This window comes from Penicillium cataractarum, assembly GCF_028827025.1.
Source record: "Penicillium cataractarum strain IBT 29864 chromosome Unknown utg000005l, whole genome shotgun sequence".
In the NCBI taxonomy this organism is placed as follows: Eukaryota; Fungi; Ascomycota; class Eurotiomycetes; order Eurotiales; family Aspergillaceae; genus Penicillium; species Penicillium cataractarum.
In genome coordinates, this window is record NW_026622741.1 from 3,034,972 (window position 1) to 3,049,637 (window position 14,666).

The 14,666-nt window shown below is 51.6% G+C and overlaps 4 protein-coding genes across 4 annotated transcripts; 1 reads left to right on the plus strand and 3 right to left on the minus strand.

The window, feature by feature from the left end:
* Positions 1-91: 91 nt before the first annotated feature.
* On the minus strand, positions 92-2,357 carry N7496_006786 (uncharacterized protein; the record flags this gene model as incomplete). Its single annotated transcript, XM_056699715.1, has 3 exons — positions 92-1,825; positions 1,877-2,015; positions 2,068-2,357. The coding sequence occupies 3 exons, from the start codon at positions 2,355-2,357 to the stop codon at positions 92-94; spliced, it is 2,163 nt and encodes a 720-aa protein (XP_056555128.1).
* Positions 2,358-3,409: 1,052 nt separating this feature from the next.
* Positions 3,410-4,243, minus strand: N7496_006787 (EGFR-like transmembrane domain-containing protein; the record flags this gene model as incomplete). The annotated part of the gene is made up of 1 exon (XM_056699716.1): positions 3,410-4,243. One exon carries the CDS (start codon positions 4,241-4,243, stop codon positions 3,410-3,412), a length of 834 nt encoding a protein of 277 aa, XP_056555129.1.
* Positions 4,244-7,287: 3,044 nt separating this feature from the next.
* N7496_006788 (non-ribosomal peptide synthetase) lies at positions 7,288-11,121 on the plus strand (the record flags this gene model as incomplete). Its single annotated transcript, XM_056699717.1, has 1 exon — positions 7,288-11,121. One exon carries the CDS (start codon positions 7,288-7,290, stop codon positions 11,119-11,121), a length of 3,834 nt encoding a protein of 1,277 aa, XP_056555130.1.
* A 1,828-nt stretch (positions 11,122-12,949) lies between these two features.
* Positions 12,950-14,248, minus strand: N7496_006789 (uncharacterized protein; the record flags this gene model as incomplete). Its single annotated transcript, XM_056699718.1, has 1 exon — positions 12,950-14,248. One exon carries the CDS (start codon positions 14,246-14,248, stop codon positions 12,950-12,952), a length of 1,299 nt encoding a protein of 432 aa, XP_056555131.1.
* Positions 14,249-14,666: the final 418 nt, after the last annotated feature.

Here is a 14,666-nt window from a genome sequence, read left to right on the forward strand (position 1 = left end):
TATTGGCAAGATCGTGTTTCTATCAGCTCAGCCGCCAATATCAAATGTAAAATCAAACAAGAGAAGAAAATCGTCCAAGTCATTGTAAAAATCAGGCCTCTTCAATTCCCAAATCCCTCTCCTTCTTCAAGGTAGGCTCTTCTACTGCATCGTCGTTTTGACCTCGTGATACAGCCCGGGCCTGCTCCTGCGTCGACACATACCGGACCAAGCTCTCACAGAGTCTATCCAGAATCCATTCTGGTTCTGACTGGTGCGCCAACATGGGACTATTCTCACCGATCCAGTCCCAATTCAAGACGCCGTATTCATCTTCATCGACGCTAGTACCGCTGTGGAAAGGGTGATTACGATCCACAGCCGAGCTCGGTCGTGAATTCGGGTCGGTAAACTGAATGAGGCGAGTAAATTCGACCCATTCCTCATAGGTGTACCTTTTTCGCTTTCCTTCTCGGGCATCGTGTGTAGTGCGACGGATAGCAAAAGCAAGTTGCTGCGCGAGTTCGAATGGAGATGGATTGGCATCGCGAGCGAGCTCCTCAATAGTTCGTAGCGGATGACCATCGCCTGATCGATGACGAAGCGGCACGACTGGCGCCCTTTCTTGGGTATTTGAGGCTACCGAAGCTCTATCCTCCGTTTCGGCTGCCTCGTCAGCCTCCGTACCGACCTCGAAGCCGCGTCTCAACCGCTGCTTTTCCTGATGTATCTGTATCCACTGTCGAAGAATCGGAACACGAGCAAGGATCCCTTTGTATGCTCCTTGGCGAGGCATGACGAAATAATCGCTGAATTTCTCAGTCGAATGCTTGTATCCTGCAACAACGGTATCGCTCATCTGTGAGATGAGCATGGTCATCGTCGGAATAGCGATCAGAGACCACATGACGAAGAAAGGTCGTCCGGCATTTGATTGCGGCGTGATATCTCCGTAGCCGATGGTGATCAGCGAGCAGAAGCAAAAATACAAGCCATCAAAATAGGATATGTCTTCGAGTCTCCAGAAGACAACTGCACCACCCGTCCACACGATCGCGTATACAACTATGCTGATAATCAAGTCGTTCCAGCGGCGGAAACGCATGGTCTCGTATTGAATCGCACGCATTGCGTCAAATCGATCTTTCTCCTCCCTCATGACGAGTAATCTGGGACGGCGACCGGAAGCCAGGGAATTGATGGTATTGTGGATCGGTCTGTGTCTATGATGCGGGTGATGTCGATTGTGATGAGCCTTGGATCGGTGGCTCGCATGCTTCGGGATAACAATGTCCTTTTCTAGAGGCTCACGAGCATCGCGAAGCTGTTCGAACGTGACAGTTCTGTTGAATGTGGTCTGTCGCTTATGTTCAATATGCTTGCGCACGACGTTGTCATAATGAACTTCCCGAGCAAATTGATGGATACTGCCGACTACCAAACCAAGCATGATGATTCCAATAACCGCATACGGCCAGATCAGACCTCTTCCCACCGCAGACTGTGGGGTCACATCACCAAAGCCCAAGGTCAAAACGGTGATATCGCAGAAATACAGCGCGTCGGCAAATGAGATTTCCAACACTCGTTGAAATATGGCCGCACCGATGAGAAGCCAGACCACAAATCCAGTCATCTGTAGAATGAGGGTCCGCTGGTCATCAGTGAGGGAGAAGTGCTGGGGATACTTTCCAAGGAAGTAGCCTAGCATGTTAATCATCAAGAGAGATCCCAGGATAAAATATAGTATTGCAGCAATGACAGCACTCCAATATGCTTGCGAATAGACTTCATTTGGTGGAATCGGGGGGCTGTAGATAGACAGGGATGCTGTAAGTCCGCAGAGCTAAATCGAAGATTAGTCGTCGGGCAGATCCAACATGGCTCGGTAACTTACAATGCCTGTTGCAAGGAACCAGGTAACGATCGTTACGGGCAATGCAATTATATAGCGAACGGTTTGAGTGAAATTGAGCAGCAAGAAAATATTACCAACGACACCGCAGAAAAGCGACACGGCATTCATTGCAGTGACCCTATCGGCTTTGTTAGCCAAGTCCTGGTTCCTCGAGTCTCGAGACCACTCACCAGTGGGGATCATTATATCCCTCCTCAACCCAGGTGCCGGCGGGTCCTGTCTCTCTGGAAATAATCGTGTTCCTCCAAGGCATGACAAGTGCCACGATGGACATGACATTAGCAAGCGGCCCGGCAGCCGCAGCTACGAGAGGAATAGCAGTCGAGGCAATCCACCACGACTGGGGCTCATCGTCCTCTGGAGGTCGCATGTGAAAGCGACTGGAGAATCGCTCCCATCGTGACAATTGTTCAGTGGTAGCGTTCGCGGCGGCCGCGAGTGGTGGGAACTCATTCTGCATTGCGGCGCCATGCACTGCGACCGGAAGCAGAAGGGAAGGACGAAAGAGCCAGGGAAATCGCAGAGAGATGTGCAGACAGCTGGGGTCAAGACGTGGAAATGATAAAGAACAGCAACGCCGAGTCTACCAAAGTTGAGATGCTCAAGGCTTCATCCCTAGTCTCGCAGCGCGTACTCTTGTACGCGGGAAATGAGGAATGTCAAGCTAGAGAGGCCGTAGTGGGGTCATAAATAGATCCAGGATCTGATGCGGAGCTCCTGTCGTCTTGCTGTGACATAATCAGCATTACAAAAAGGTGACAAATTTCTGAGGATGTACGTGAGGTATAAAATCCCTTTGTGGTGGTGGAGATGATGTCAACGAGCATGTCAAAAAAACCTTCCTCGCCTTCGATCTACAGTCCCGTGACTCTTCCCCGCCTACAATCAGGGATCATGCTATGTCATGCGATGACTTGTCAATGTTGAATTAAATAATATAGGACTCAGATGTCAGATCATAGAAACACATGGAGAGCTATCAAGGGCTCAAACTAAATAGCACTATTATCGCCAGAACTCGGATGTGAACAGGTAGCGCGTTAGAGTTTAGCGTTGGATTTATTGTGGGACCTTCTGCCTCCCTGATCTACGAATTTTGCCATTCTATCTGATTCGATCTGATCTGATTTGATCAAAAATCTTGCCGTGAAGGATTTTATTTGTTGATTGCCATAGATTCGGAAATTTTGATTCCTTTTGCAGCAAACTTTACGACAAACGGTCATCGATAACGACCTCCTATCCCCACAGCTCGTCAATATGGTACAAACTTGAAGCCTGAATTGTATATGCATTTGATTTAAATATAAACAGTAGGTCTGAACCTCAATTTCCAAAGACTTTGTAACTCTCAGAATAATATAGGTAGTAAGTACAAACGGACGAGGTATCTTTCACGCTAAGAGAAATGAATATTTACAAAGGTAATGAGAGAATGCAACCATCGCAACAAATCCAGCCTCATTCGCCTAATGTTCCAAGGGTACATCAAGCGATCTTTTAATTCTCCAATCAGTTCTTCCAATGTGTCGAACCCGCAAGTTCTGCCCTCATGACACCCGGGCCCATCTCCGTTGCCACACCAGACCCGGGCAGTTCACGAAGCTTCTGTCCCTGATACACATCTGAGCCCTGTCCATGAGAGGTAGGAGAGCTGAGAGTAGGGGAAGATGGCTTGTCGTCGTATGAGCCGAGTTCTGACATTGGAGGTACCGGTCGCTCTGATCCGGTCGAGGGCGTTGTCTTCTTGCGAGGGCGCCAGCATAGGAAGAAGAATAAGATACCTGCAATCGCAACTGCAGCGAGGACGCCGACAATGATTCCCGCAATAGCGCCTCCAGAAATAGATGAGCTTTTAGCCGTGTTGTTATCCGTGCTTGCGGCAATTGGTGTTGTAGTGGGTGAACTGGTATTGCTGGCAGCAGAGGTAGAGGCAGCGGTAGCCGATGTTTGAGTCGAGCTTGACGTCGCGGATGTCGAGGTTGTTGATGTGGATGATGCTGATGATGTGGTGGATGAAGTGTCGGTATTGTTCAATACAACTTCGTACGAATGGATATATGATCCTGCGACATGGTTGTTCCAGGGCCATAACTTGCAAGTATAGCCGGCGGAAGGATCAGAGCAGTTTCCATTGTTGTAGAGGTAGATGCAAAAGTTTCCTCCTTTCGGATCCCAATCGAATACATTTCCCTTGGGATTATCGATTGTTTTGCATGACTGGATGTCATCTCCATGATCCGTAAGGAATCCTTCCGAGGAGTTTGTCCAACTAAAGACCCATGCCGTAGCCGATGGAATATGAGCCAGATACAGTGGCAGAAGAAGGAATGATGAGGCCACCATTGTAACTGATGAAATGACGGTCTATTCACAACCAACAAAAGGAGATTTCGTGCATAAACTTCCAGAGTCAAAATTTAATGGGGTGTGTCTACTTTTAACTACCGGGAATTCCTTCCAAGAAAAGCTCGTATTCTGGGGATATTAGTTGCATGCCAAGACGTAAAGACGGCACAGGCTTGTGGTGGTTGAATTGTCCCTTTTCTCCCCGTCCAATGAAACCCCGGTCAAGAGAGAGCACAGGCCTAGGCAAAGGGTCTTCGGGCCCTTGCGAGAGGTCAAGCGATCCAGCGATCCCCCTGTGTGGTCCACCGAGGCTGAAGAACACGAGGTGATCAGCAAGGGTGCCACTCCGCTCATCATACCCCGAAACAAACTTTGCCTGTTCTGAGATCTCCCTGTCTGGCTTTATGGGAGAACTTGAGGACATTTTAAATGGTATATCTTGATTTCGCTATAATTTCAACCGGAACTTTAGCAATGAGAGGATACTGGACACTCGGGGAGGGCTGGACTGCGTTTTGTGTGGTGAATCATGAAATTGGCTGGTTCAGGCACGGAGAAATCCCCTGCATATACGGATTCGAGGTTGTATTTGAAACCCCATGTTTGACTTTTCTCCGACAAACATGAGATGAGGCTCATACCTATCCTCGTCGACATGGCTGGTGGCCCCTGTCAAGTGGCTGTCAGGAACTATGAAGTCAGATCCAATCAGGCAGGCCCCGAGTTTTGGCAACCATACCTTTATACGAAGTGTCTTAATAGACGTTACGGAAGCCGGCAGAGGCTGGTCGTCTTCGCCTTGAGCTCCATCTGTCAGAAACATCAAGACATCTTGATTCGGATGCTTAAATTATGGGTCAAGCCACTTGTCCCCGCGCTACTTTTCTGTCCCAAGGGTTGAGGGAGTCGGAGATGAAAAATGGTTCTAGATCTTTATGCAACACTTCAGGACGCTAGGGAGGACACTAAGCCTTTGTTTTTCATGTCCTTCCTTCTTCCAGTGGAAATGGCAGACGGTTGCATTTAGCGTCATCTACAAGCCTTCTCGAAAGTCGGAAGAAGCAAATATGGAATAATCAATCAGCGAAAGCTCTTTTCAACAACCTCGACGTTTTAACTTCCCCATAGTGCTTCGCAGATTAAGGTTGAGTACCTAAAGGTTAAGTCGTGTTTGTAGTAATCCTAGGTGCCCGATCGAATTGAGGTAGGCCGGGGGTTAAAGCAAATCCATTGAGTAAGGAAAGCTAGGTACGGAGTAGTACTACGGTGTTTACCAAGGGATGTGAGGTACTGGCAGTGACATAATAATTTCTTTTATGGTGCTATTAATGGTACCGGTATAGGTAACAGATCTCGTGCCTCGTGTTTTCCACAGTGTTTACGGCGTCGCTAGGATAAACGAGTCCAGTTGGATAGTGGAGCCAGGTAAATATATATCTAGCATAGTCTGAATTGCCGACCGGTGTGGAGTATTGCAGTCGCGGTAAACAGGGGATATGTACACTTGACTATCTGAACAATGATCCATGACAGATGCAACAAGTACCTAGTGCTATGGTAAGGCAATCATATAATCCAACTGCCGTACGGAGTACAGAGTCGATAACCTAGACAACTCCTGCTGCTCCTGTGCAGACTACGAGCCAAGAAGGACAAAGGGCTGGTCCGGGCGCAGGGAATTTCTGGAAGAACACGTGCCTCCACGAGATCGGAAAAACCGAGCCATCGGATCCTATCGAAATGTAAGACCAACAATCACCAAGAACCAGGAAATTCAAAATAGCCGATGATATCGACCACCAGAGAAACTAATCGAAAAGGCGCCAAAAGCGGCAAGCCCGGACAGACCCGACGGGGAACGAGCAAAGCGACGACTAAACGGGCAAAGAGCATCGACCCTATGCACCATGCACCATGCAGGCGCCGGGGCCACAGGCCAACCAGCAATTATATAGGCGCCTATATCGGCGAAAAGAAACCTATTCATCACGCGACATTAATAAACGTTCCAACTAACCAAAATGCCAACGTGGCGACGGAGAAGAACAAAACTGTTGGGAACGGACACTTTCACATGCAAATTCCCCTCTTTCCCAAGTGGGGCAGACACGGGGGGCTACGGAGACACAATTGACGGATTCCACTGACGAGACTGGCTGGACTGATTTAGTCTGGAGGAGTCTGGGAGGTCTGGGAGGTCCAGGGCACTGTTTTTATGGAGCAGCGTGTGAAGTCCGCGCGGGGACAGCCATCATAGGCATTGGGAAAAGGATTGAGAAGCCTGCTTGATGGATACTACGAATAATCATGACTGCACCTGCTACCAACTAGAAAAGCCACACATGCACTCGATCCTAGGGCGATCGGAGGCCCTAGCAAGGCATTCAAGGCCATATGGGCATTAAATATAGGGCCATCAGGGCATTTCAGGGACGGATGGGTGCAGTCCGGGTAATTCATTGGTTCTCGATAAGAAGTTTAGCTCTGTGAATTCCAAGGTTGCGTGGGCTAGACGACATTCAGTATAGCCTCATTGGCTAAGCTGGTTTCCTTTTCTTGATCTCCCGCTATTTTAAATTATTAAATATTATTATTTAATCAATTCTGGATCTTGATTCTCAACATTCTCAAAGGTGGGTAGGGACCTGACCGTTTTCCCCGTTTGGGCCAGCTCCTTGGCTGCTTCTTTTGGGTTTAGCTGTCTAGCTGTTTAGTCCAGCTCTCTTTTTTTTCCTAGTCTGATTCTTTTTCTTTCTTCTATTCGTGTCCCTCTTTGCAAATCCCTACCAGCATCGAGGAGACTGTGGTCTAGAACACTAATTACCAGGTCCCTCCGCATGCTATCCTAGTACTCATCGACTAGGACCAACCCCAAATCGAACGGCGGCGTCATTTTTGCTTTTTGGCATACGACTTTTGTCGTCCGAGACCGAATTCGCCATTCCTACATTCTTTCCTACTCCCTCGTGAATACCTGTGAATATTGAATCTGGGAGAAATCTTCACACTCAAGAATCAAACTGCGAAACTGCATAGCCAAAATGACCATCATCGACATCGGCAAGGATCTGCCGACGCTGTTCAAACAACAAGCGCAGGCGACGCCTGATGCCATCGCCCTGGAAGATGACGCCATCACATACACCTATGGGCAACTCGAGAGCGAGGTCGAAGCGCTCGCTAGTCGCCTGCGCCAGTTTGGCGTCAGTCGGGACTCGCTTGTCGGAGTGCTCCTGCCTCGCAGTGCTCACTACCTGATTGCCTGTTTGGCAGCTCTGCGCGCTGGTGGTGCTTTCCTCGTACTCGAATTGGCATATCCAGCGGGCCTGTTGGCGGACGTCATCGACGATGCCAACCCCGCCGTGGTGATCACCCACCAGAGCGAGGTCGAGAAAGTCAAGGCGCAATGCCCACTGATTGTGCTGGACAAGCCAGCCGCGGAGATCAATGGCCATGCCAAAGAGGCGGCTCCCCTACCGGCCGATGACGATTTGGATCGTCTGGCCTTCGTGTCGTACTCATCAGGCACGACAGGAAAGCCCAAGGGTATTGCGAATCCCCACCGGGCTCCCGTTCTTTCGTACAACCTGAGATTCGGTGTACAGGACCTGCAGCCGGGAGATCGAGTGGCCTGCAATGTCTTTTTCATCTGGGAGATGCTGCGTCCGCTGTTGCGAGGTGCCACCGTTGTAGCAGTGCCCGACGATGCCAGTTATGACCCGGCTGCGCTGGTTGACCTGCTGGCCGCCAAGCGAATCACAGAGACCCTTATGACCCCGACACTGCTAGCTACCGTTCTCTCACGTTACCCTCGAATTGCGGAGCGTCTGCCAGAGTTGCGCACCCTTTGGTTGAACGGTGAGGTGGTGACCACTGACCTCGCCCGCAAGGCTATCAAGGCCCTTCCTAATACCCGCCTCCTCAACTGCTATAGTGCCTGTGAAACCCATGAAATTGCGTGCGGAGATATCCGCGAAGTCCTCGATACTGAGTCTCTCTACTGCCCGGTGGGCGTGTCTCTCGACCCAGCACACACGTACATTCTGGACGAGAGTGGAAAGGAGGTCGAGGCTGGCACGGCGGGTGAACTCTTCATTGGAGGAGACCTGCTGGCACGGGAATACCTCAACCTTCCCGAGACAACCGCCAAGGCATTCACGCCTGATACATTCGATTCTACGCCCGGTGCGCGCATGTATCGCACGGGTGACTTGGCCCGCAAGCTGCCCTCGGGGCTCCTAGAAATCACTGGTCGTGTGGGATCGATGATCAAGCTCCGCGGTTACTCCGTTGTCCCGGCCAAGGTTGAGAGCGATATCTGCCAATATCTGGCCGTGGGTCACTGTGCCGTAGTTGCGCATGGCGAGGGTCTGGAGCGACAGCTGGTTGCATACATCGTGGCCGAAAAGGAGGCTGCTGGGGATCGGCCGGCGGTGGAGATCAACGAGACTGGACACAGCCCGGCAGCTCGTCGCATTCTTGAGCCCTACCTTGCACACTACATGATTCCCGCCTTGTGGGTTGAGTTGGGTGAGTTGCCAACGCATGAAGTGTCTGGCAAGGTCGATCTTAAGAGCCTCCCTCCACCCCGTAGCGCCAGCCCAAGTGGCAGCGACCAGACGATCGACAAGGATCCCATTGGCATCAGTGATGTTGCCGCGATCTGGGCTACCGTCTTGAAGACTTCCAAGACTCTTCTCAAGCCCGAAGATAACTTCTTTGATCTGGGTGGCCACTCTCTGTCCCTGGCTGACTTGGCCTCGCGACTTTCCAGACACTTTGGATTCCGCGTCCCCATTCCCCGTCTTGCGGACAACACAACTCTGGCTGGTCATTTGGAGACCGTGCGTGCTGTCAGAGATGGCCACACCGCTGCCGTGCAAGCAGACCTTCCCGCCGTCTTGCTGGCTGATTCCACTTTGGACGAGGACATCAAGCCTCCTGCCAATGCCTCCATCACTTCGATCGCTGAAGCCAATACCGTGCTCTTGACCGGCGCCACCGGCTTCTTGGGCGCTTTCCTGCTCAGTGATCTGTTGGAAAATACTTCGGCTAAGATTATCTGTCTTGTGCGTTTCACTGATCCGGAAGACGACGATCAGGCCGGTGGTGTTGCCCGTATCCGCAGAAACCTGCTGGATCTTGGTCTCTGGCGCGATACCCTCATGGAGCGTGTCGAGATTCTTCCTGGTAACTTGTCTCGACCTCAATTTGGATTGTCCTCTGAAGCATTCGATGAGCTCGCGGGCCGTGTTCAAGTTATTGTTCATGCGGCCGCTACCGTCAACTTGGTCTACCCCTACGCTGCGCTGCGTGGCGCCAACATTGGCGGAACCCGGGAGATTCTCCGTCTGGCGTCCAAGGGTGGTGCTACAGTGCAGTACGTTTCTACTAATGGTGTTTTGCCGCCATCCGGCGAGAACGGCTGGTCCGAGCACACTATGATGGATGTGAAGGATGTCCCTACGAAGCTGCTGGATGGTTATGGCCAGACCAAGTGGGTGGCCGAGCAGCTCGTCCTCAAGGCTGGCGAGCGTGGCCTGCCTGTCAAGATTCACCGCTGCGGTACTATCAGTGGTCACAGTCTCACGGGTTCTGCTAATGCATGGGATCTTCTGACTGCGCTGCTGGTCGAGTCGATCCGTCTCGGATACGCCCCGGAGGTCGAGGGCTGGCGTGCCGAGATGACCCCCGTGGACTTTGTCAGTAAATCCATCATCCACCTTTCCACCCAGACTCAGGCCGACCAGACCGTCTTCCATCTGGGTGACCCCAACCCCGTCAACACCCGCTCCGTATTTGAGAACCTGAACGATCTCGGCTACCCCACGAAACCCCTTTCCTGGGATGAGTGGGTAGCGTTGTGGTTTGAGAAGCGAGGCTCAACCAAGGGTGGTGACGGTTCCTTCACCGTCGATATTCTGCGTAGTGGTATGCCGACGGTGGAGTTCCTCCGTGGCATCGTGGTTCTCGACAACTCTCTGACCAGGCCGTTCCGCGCAGTCGTGGGGCGACCCAAGGTGGACAGCCTGCTTCTGGAGACCTACACCCGCCACTGGTTTGCTCGTGGTTGGCTTCCACGTGCTCCTTCCCGTCAACAGGCTCTTCAGCGTTCAATCCAGCTCACCAAGAAGGGACCGCTCAGCGGCCAGGTGGCCGTCGTTACGGGTGCATCGTCTGGCATTGGTGCTGCCGTGGCCGAGGCTCTGGCTAAGCAGGGCTGCTCCGTTGCATTGGGCGCTCGCCGCCTCGATGCTCTCGAGTCTGTCAAGCGAAAGGTTGAGGCTCACGGTGTCAAGTGCATTATTCGCTCAACAGACGTCACCAACAAGACTCAGTCCGAAGCACTTATCCAGGCCGCGAATGACGAGCTTGGACCCGTCGATATTCTCGTTGCCTGTGCTGGTGTGATGTATTTCACCATGATGGCCAATGTCCAGACTGACGAGTGGGAGCGCACTGTCGATGTCAACTGCAAGGGTCTGCTCAATGCACTGTCTTCCACCGTTCCTGGCATGCTTTCTCGCGGCCGCGGTCACGTTGTGGCAATCTCCTCCGATGCGGGTCGTAAGGTCTTCCCCGGCCTTGGTGTCTACTCGGCCAGCAAGTTCTTTGTTGAGGCAACTTTGCAAGCTCTCCGTCTTGAGACGGCAGGTATGGGTCTGCGAGTTACTAGCATCCAGCCCGGTAACACCTCAACACCCCTGCTGGGTATGTCCACCGATGCCGAGGCTGTGAAGAAATTCGGAGAGCCCTCTGGTGCAAAGATCCTGGAGCCCTCGGACGTGGCCAACTCGATTGTGCACGCTTTGTGTCAACCAGAGTATGTCTCTGTTAATGAGATTCTGGTTGAGCCACGGGATGAGCCTATTTAATTGCTCTATTTATCCACATTATATGATGTATTTACGAATATGAGATCTAGCTAGATTATTGATTTTGTTGCTACCTTTGATGATTAGAACTATGGAACGAGGCGATTGCTTTACTTGGATTTTACAATCGACGTACTTGAACATCACAATTGCTCTGCTTGCTGCATACTCACCAAGGTGCACCCTACAGTCAAATCACTCCAAGGTATGAGATAAGATCCTCTATAAATAGCCATCCAGTTATAATCCCCGTCGTAAGCACATTCAAACCTGACATTCTAGAAAAAAGAACCACTGCACCTGCCACATGCAGCATAAGCATAAGCATAAGCACAGTAATCCAACCCCGCCCTCATACCTAACTGTACCACCCCAATACAGTAATTCCATCAATTAACCCATACAACCACACCACAACCTTCAACCACTAAACTCTGATTCGATCGCCACACCACCTTCCCACCTTCCATGTATCCAGGCCAGGTCCCAAATCAACCAACCAGATTAATCACTACCCTCAACTTGTGAACTAACCCCTCCCGTCCCACCGGAACCCCTCGGCTCCTGCGGGCCTGTGGCACCAACGCTTCCCATCCAACCAACCAACAGCGTTATCACCCGTCACCATGCAGGACCATGTACACGGACCTCCTCCGCTCTGGGCGCGGGGTTCGTATCTGTCCGTTGGTGACATGACATGACATCAGATGGGTGTGCCGTCATTGGGGGCGTGAAGTACCTGCTTCTGCACGTCTACTTGATATGGATTACGGGAAGTGTGCTGTGCGGGCTGGGTAAGCGCCGAGTGCATGTGGTTGCGTTGGGTGCTTATGGCGGGTATATTGGGGAGGTGTGTGGTAGCGTTGTCACATATAGGGTACTTTGGTCTTCGACTATGGACAGGCTAGGTTGAGGATCTAGGATGAGGGGAAGTGGGGGTTATACTACCGATTGTGATAAGGAGATACGAGGTACAGGACTACACGTGGAAATAAGATGACGTGCATGGTAAGCGCGGGAAGAGGTATTGTAAGAATCAGATATAGTGTGTATGGCTTTTGGATTAAACGAGTGGTCTCTTGTGGCCTGCTCTATAAGAGAGATAGATCATGAGGATACTAGGGTACCAGGGGGGAAAGGGCTGCTGAGGTCGAGGTTTCGCTATGTACAACCCAATTCCTCCGACCTCAACAGGATCGCTGATGAAAAGCAGAAAGAAACAGGAAAATCAGGCCACAAGAACAAGATAGAAAAAAAGTATGACAAAGGAAATAAATCCAAAAGCCTGCAAAGCACAAAATTGGGGAATCGCTAGATGGTATCACCAAAGACAGAATGACACGAGCATCAACGACAACAGAGATAGAGCGCAAGAGCAAAGCGCATCACTGTCAGATAACGCCATGCCGGGTAATCAAAAGATCAAAGACGCCACCCCGAAAGGGAAACGAAATGAAATGGTAAGAAACGCAGGATAAAATAGAAGCGCCGAAACCATGAGCTTTTTGAGGAGGGGGAATCACCACCGACTGGGTGATGGAAGAAAAGGAGCTGCCGATTGATCCAAATAAGCAGACGCAGACCGTAGAAATAGAGCGACAAACGAAGAAATGCCAGCCAGTGTGCCAGACCCAACGCGCTGCAAATGCAATTCAACCAGGGGTTTCAAATGCTCCAGAAATGGAATAAGGGGGGAAAAAGTCGGACAAGGTGTCTGCTATAAATAACTCTTCTCGAGTAAAGGGAGAGATTCCGAAGAAGCCGATTATGTCGATAATGAATCTCTTCCGGTTTGTGGTGTATGACGATGGCCTTTCTTTTCAACCATCTATGGAGCTGACGGCCGACGCAGAATATCTTCGCAATTAGCATCGAACCGCATATTCCACAACCGGATACTATTCATCAGCTTCTCCGTATTCTCAAGCTCGCGATCGCGGCCAAAGATCGAGTCAACAAACTCGCAGCCTGCATTGCGACCCATAGAAACCTGCCCTTTGCTACTTTCCCTCTTGGCCGCCTTCCACATGAACATCTCGCAAGCCTTGAGGAGCTTCTTGAATCGGTTCCACAGGCGATCGCCGCTCTCGAGGAAATCCTCAACGATATCCTGGGACTCCGGGCTTTGAATTCGTGGGAGACATTCGTCGGCGCGCTTGACCTTGCCAGCGAGTTTGATCAGGAGAAGCCAGAGGTCGCCGGCGACGTCGGCCATGGGGGTTGATGCGCCGTGGTGGAAGACGGTCCAGTCGTAGATCCACTTGCCGAGGGAGTTGGCATCGAAAACGCTGCCAAGGAGAATGATAGGTGCTTCCGTCGGGTCCCAGTTCTTGGTCGAATAGCCGGGTGGAATACCGGCGCGCTCGGCATCCTCTTCGGTGGCAACGGGTGGTGGCTTAGCAGAAGGGGGTGCTGGCTTGGGCTTGGATGGGGTACGGGTGGAGGTGGACTGGCGACGGCCGTGGGAGCGACGAGCTGATTCGATGTCTTCGCTGTTAGGTGCCTGGGTGAAGTAAAAGTGAGAATCAGCGGCTGACGCTTTGCGGTAAGAGGTCGACGCGGTTCGACGATGCTGGCCGGGGCCATCTCGCTTCGGCGTGGAGGGTTGTGCTGTAGCAGGTGCATCTGCTGGGGGACGGCCATGGCGGGTCGGGCGAGGCTGGGGCTGGGACTCGTGCGGCGACTGCTTCTCATGGAAAGAGGCGTGACGCGGAGTATCGAATTCCTCAGCCACATCGACGAAGATGGGCTGTTGCGATTGCGGATGGAAACCAAATTTGAAGCCGGTGCCGGCGCCTAGGCCATCCCCTGCAGAATGCCCCGTCTTACGGGAGCGACGGTGCTTGGGTCCCGCAAAAGAAGCACTTACATGATCGTGCTTTCGCGACGGGATGCCATACTCGGGCGTTGCCTCGTAGTAAGACTGCGGGTAGGTCGAGTACCAGGCGGGCTCCTTGGTGGTGGCCGTGTAGCTGGCCTTGCGGGTGTGTCGTCGCGAGGTACCTCGTGGCGAAGAGTATGCGTTGGCATACTGAGAGGCATATTGAGCGTAGTATTGTGATGTTGGGGGTGACTGCGAGTAGTCGTAGGTTGACCACCCCTGGGGTGGACTAGAGTAATGATACATTATCGAGATCGAACGAGCATGAGCGACGGGCAAAACGCAAGCTGATATATAGGCGAGAGTAAAGTGATATCAGGTGATATCAAGTGCGAGTCGTCAGAGTAAATTTGCCGTCGGGTTCGAGCTAGGAGGTGGCGATAATGACGGAGCCGACGAGTAAGACGTAGTCAAAATAGAGAGATGATGATATACCCCCAAGAAGAACGGGACCGAAGAAGAAACCAGTTAAGAAAAGATGAAAGAAATTCAGACGCAAACGATCAACGGCAAAAAAAAAGACAGCAGAAACCAATCAACCCGAATATATTATACAGGATATCGTGCGCAAATGAGCAAAACGACGCCGGGGTGAAAACAAGTCCCAAGAGGTTGAGTAGGACCGTCACCGTGGTACGGTTTCCGATCGGAGAGAGGAGGAGGG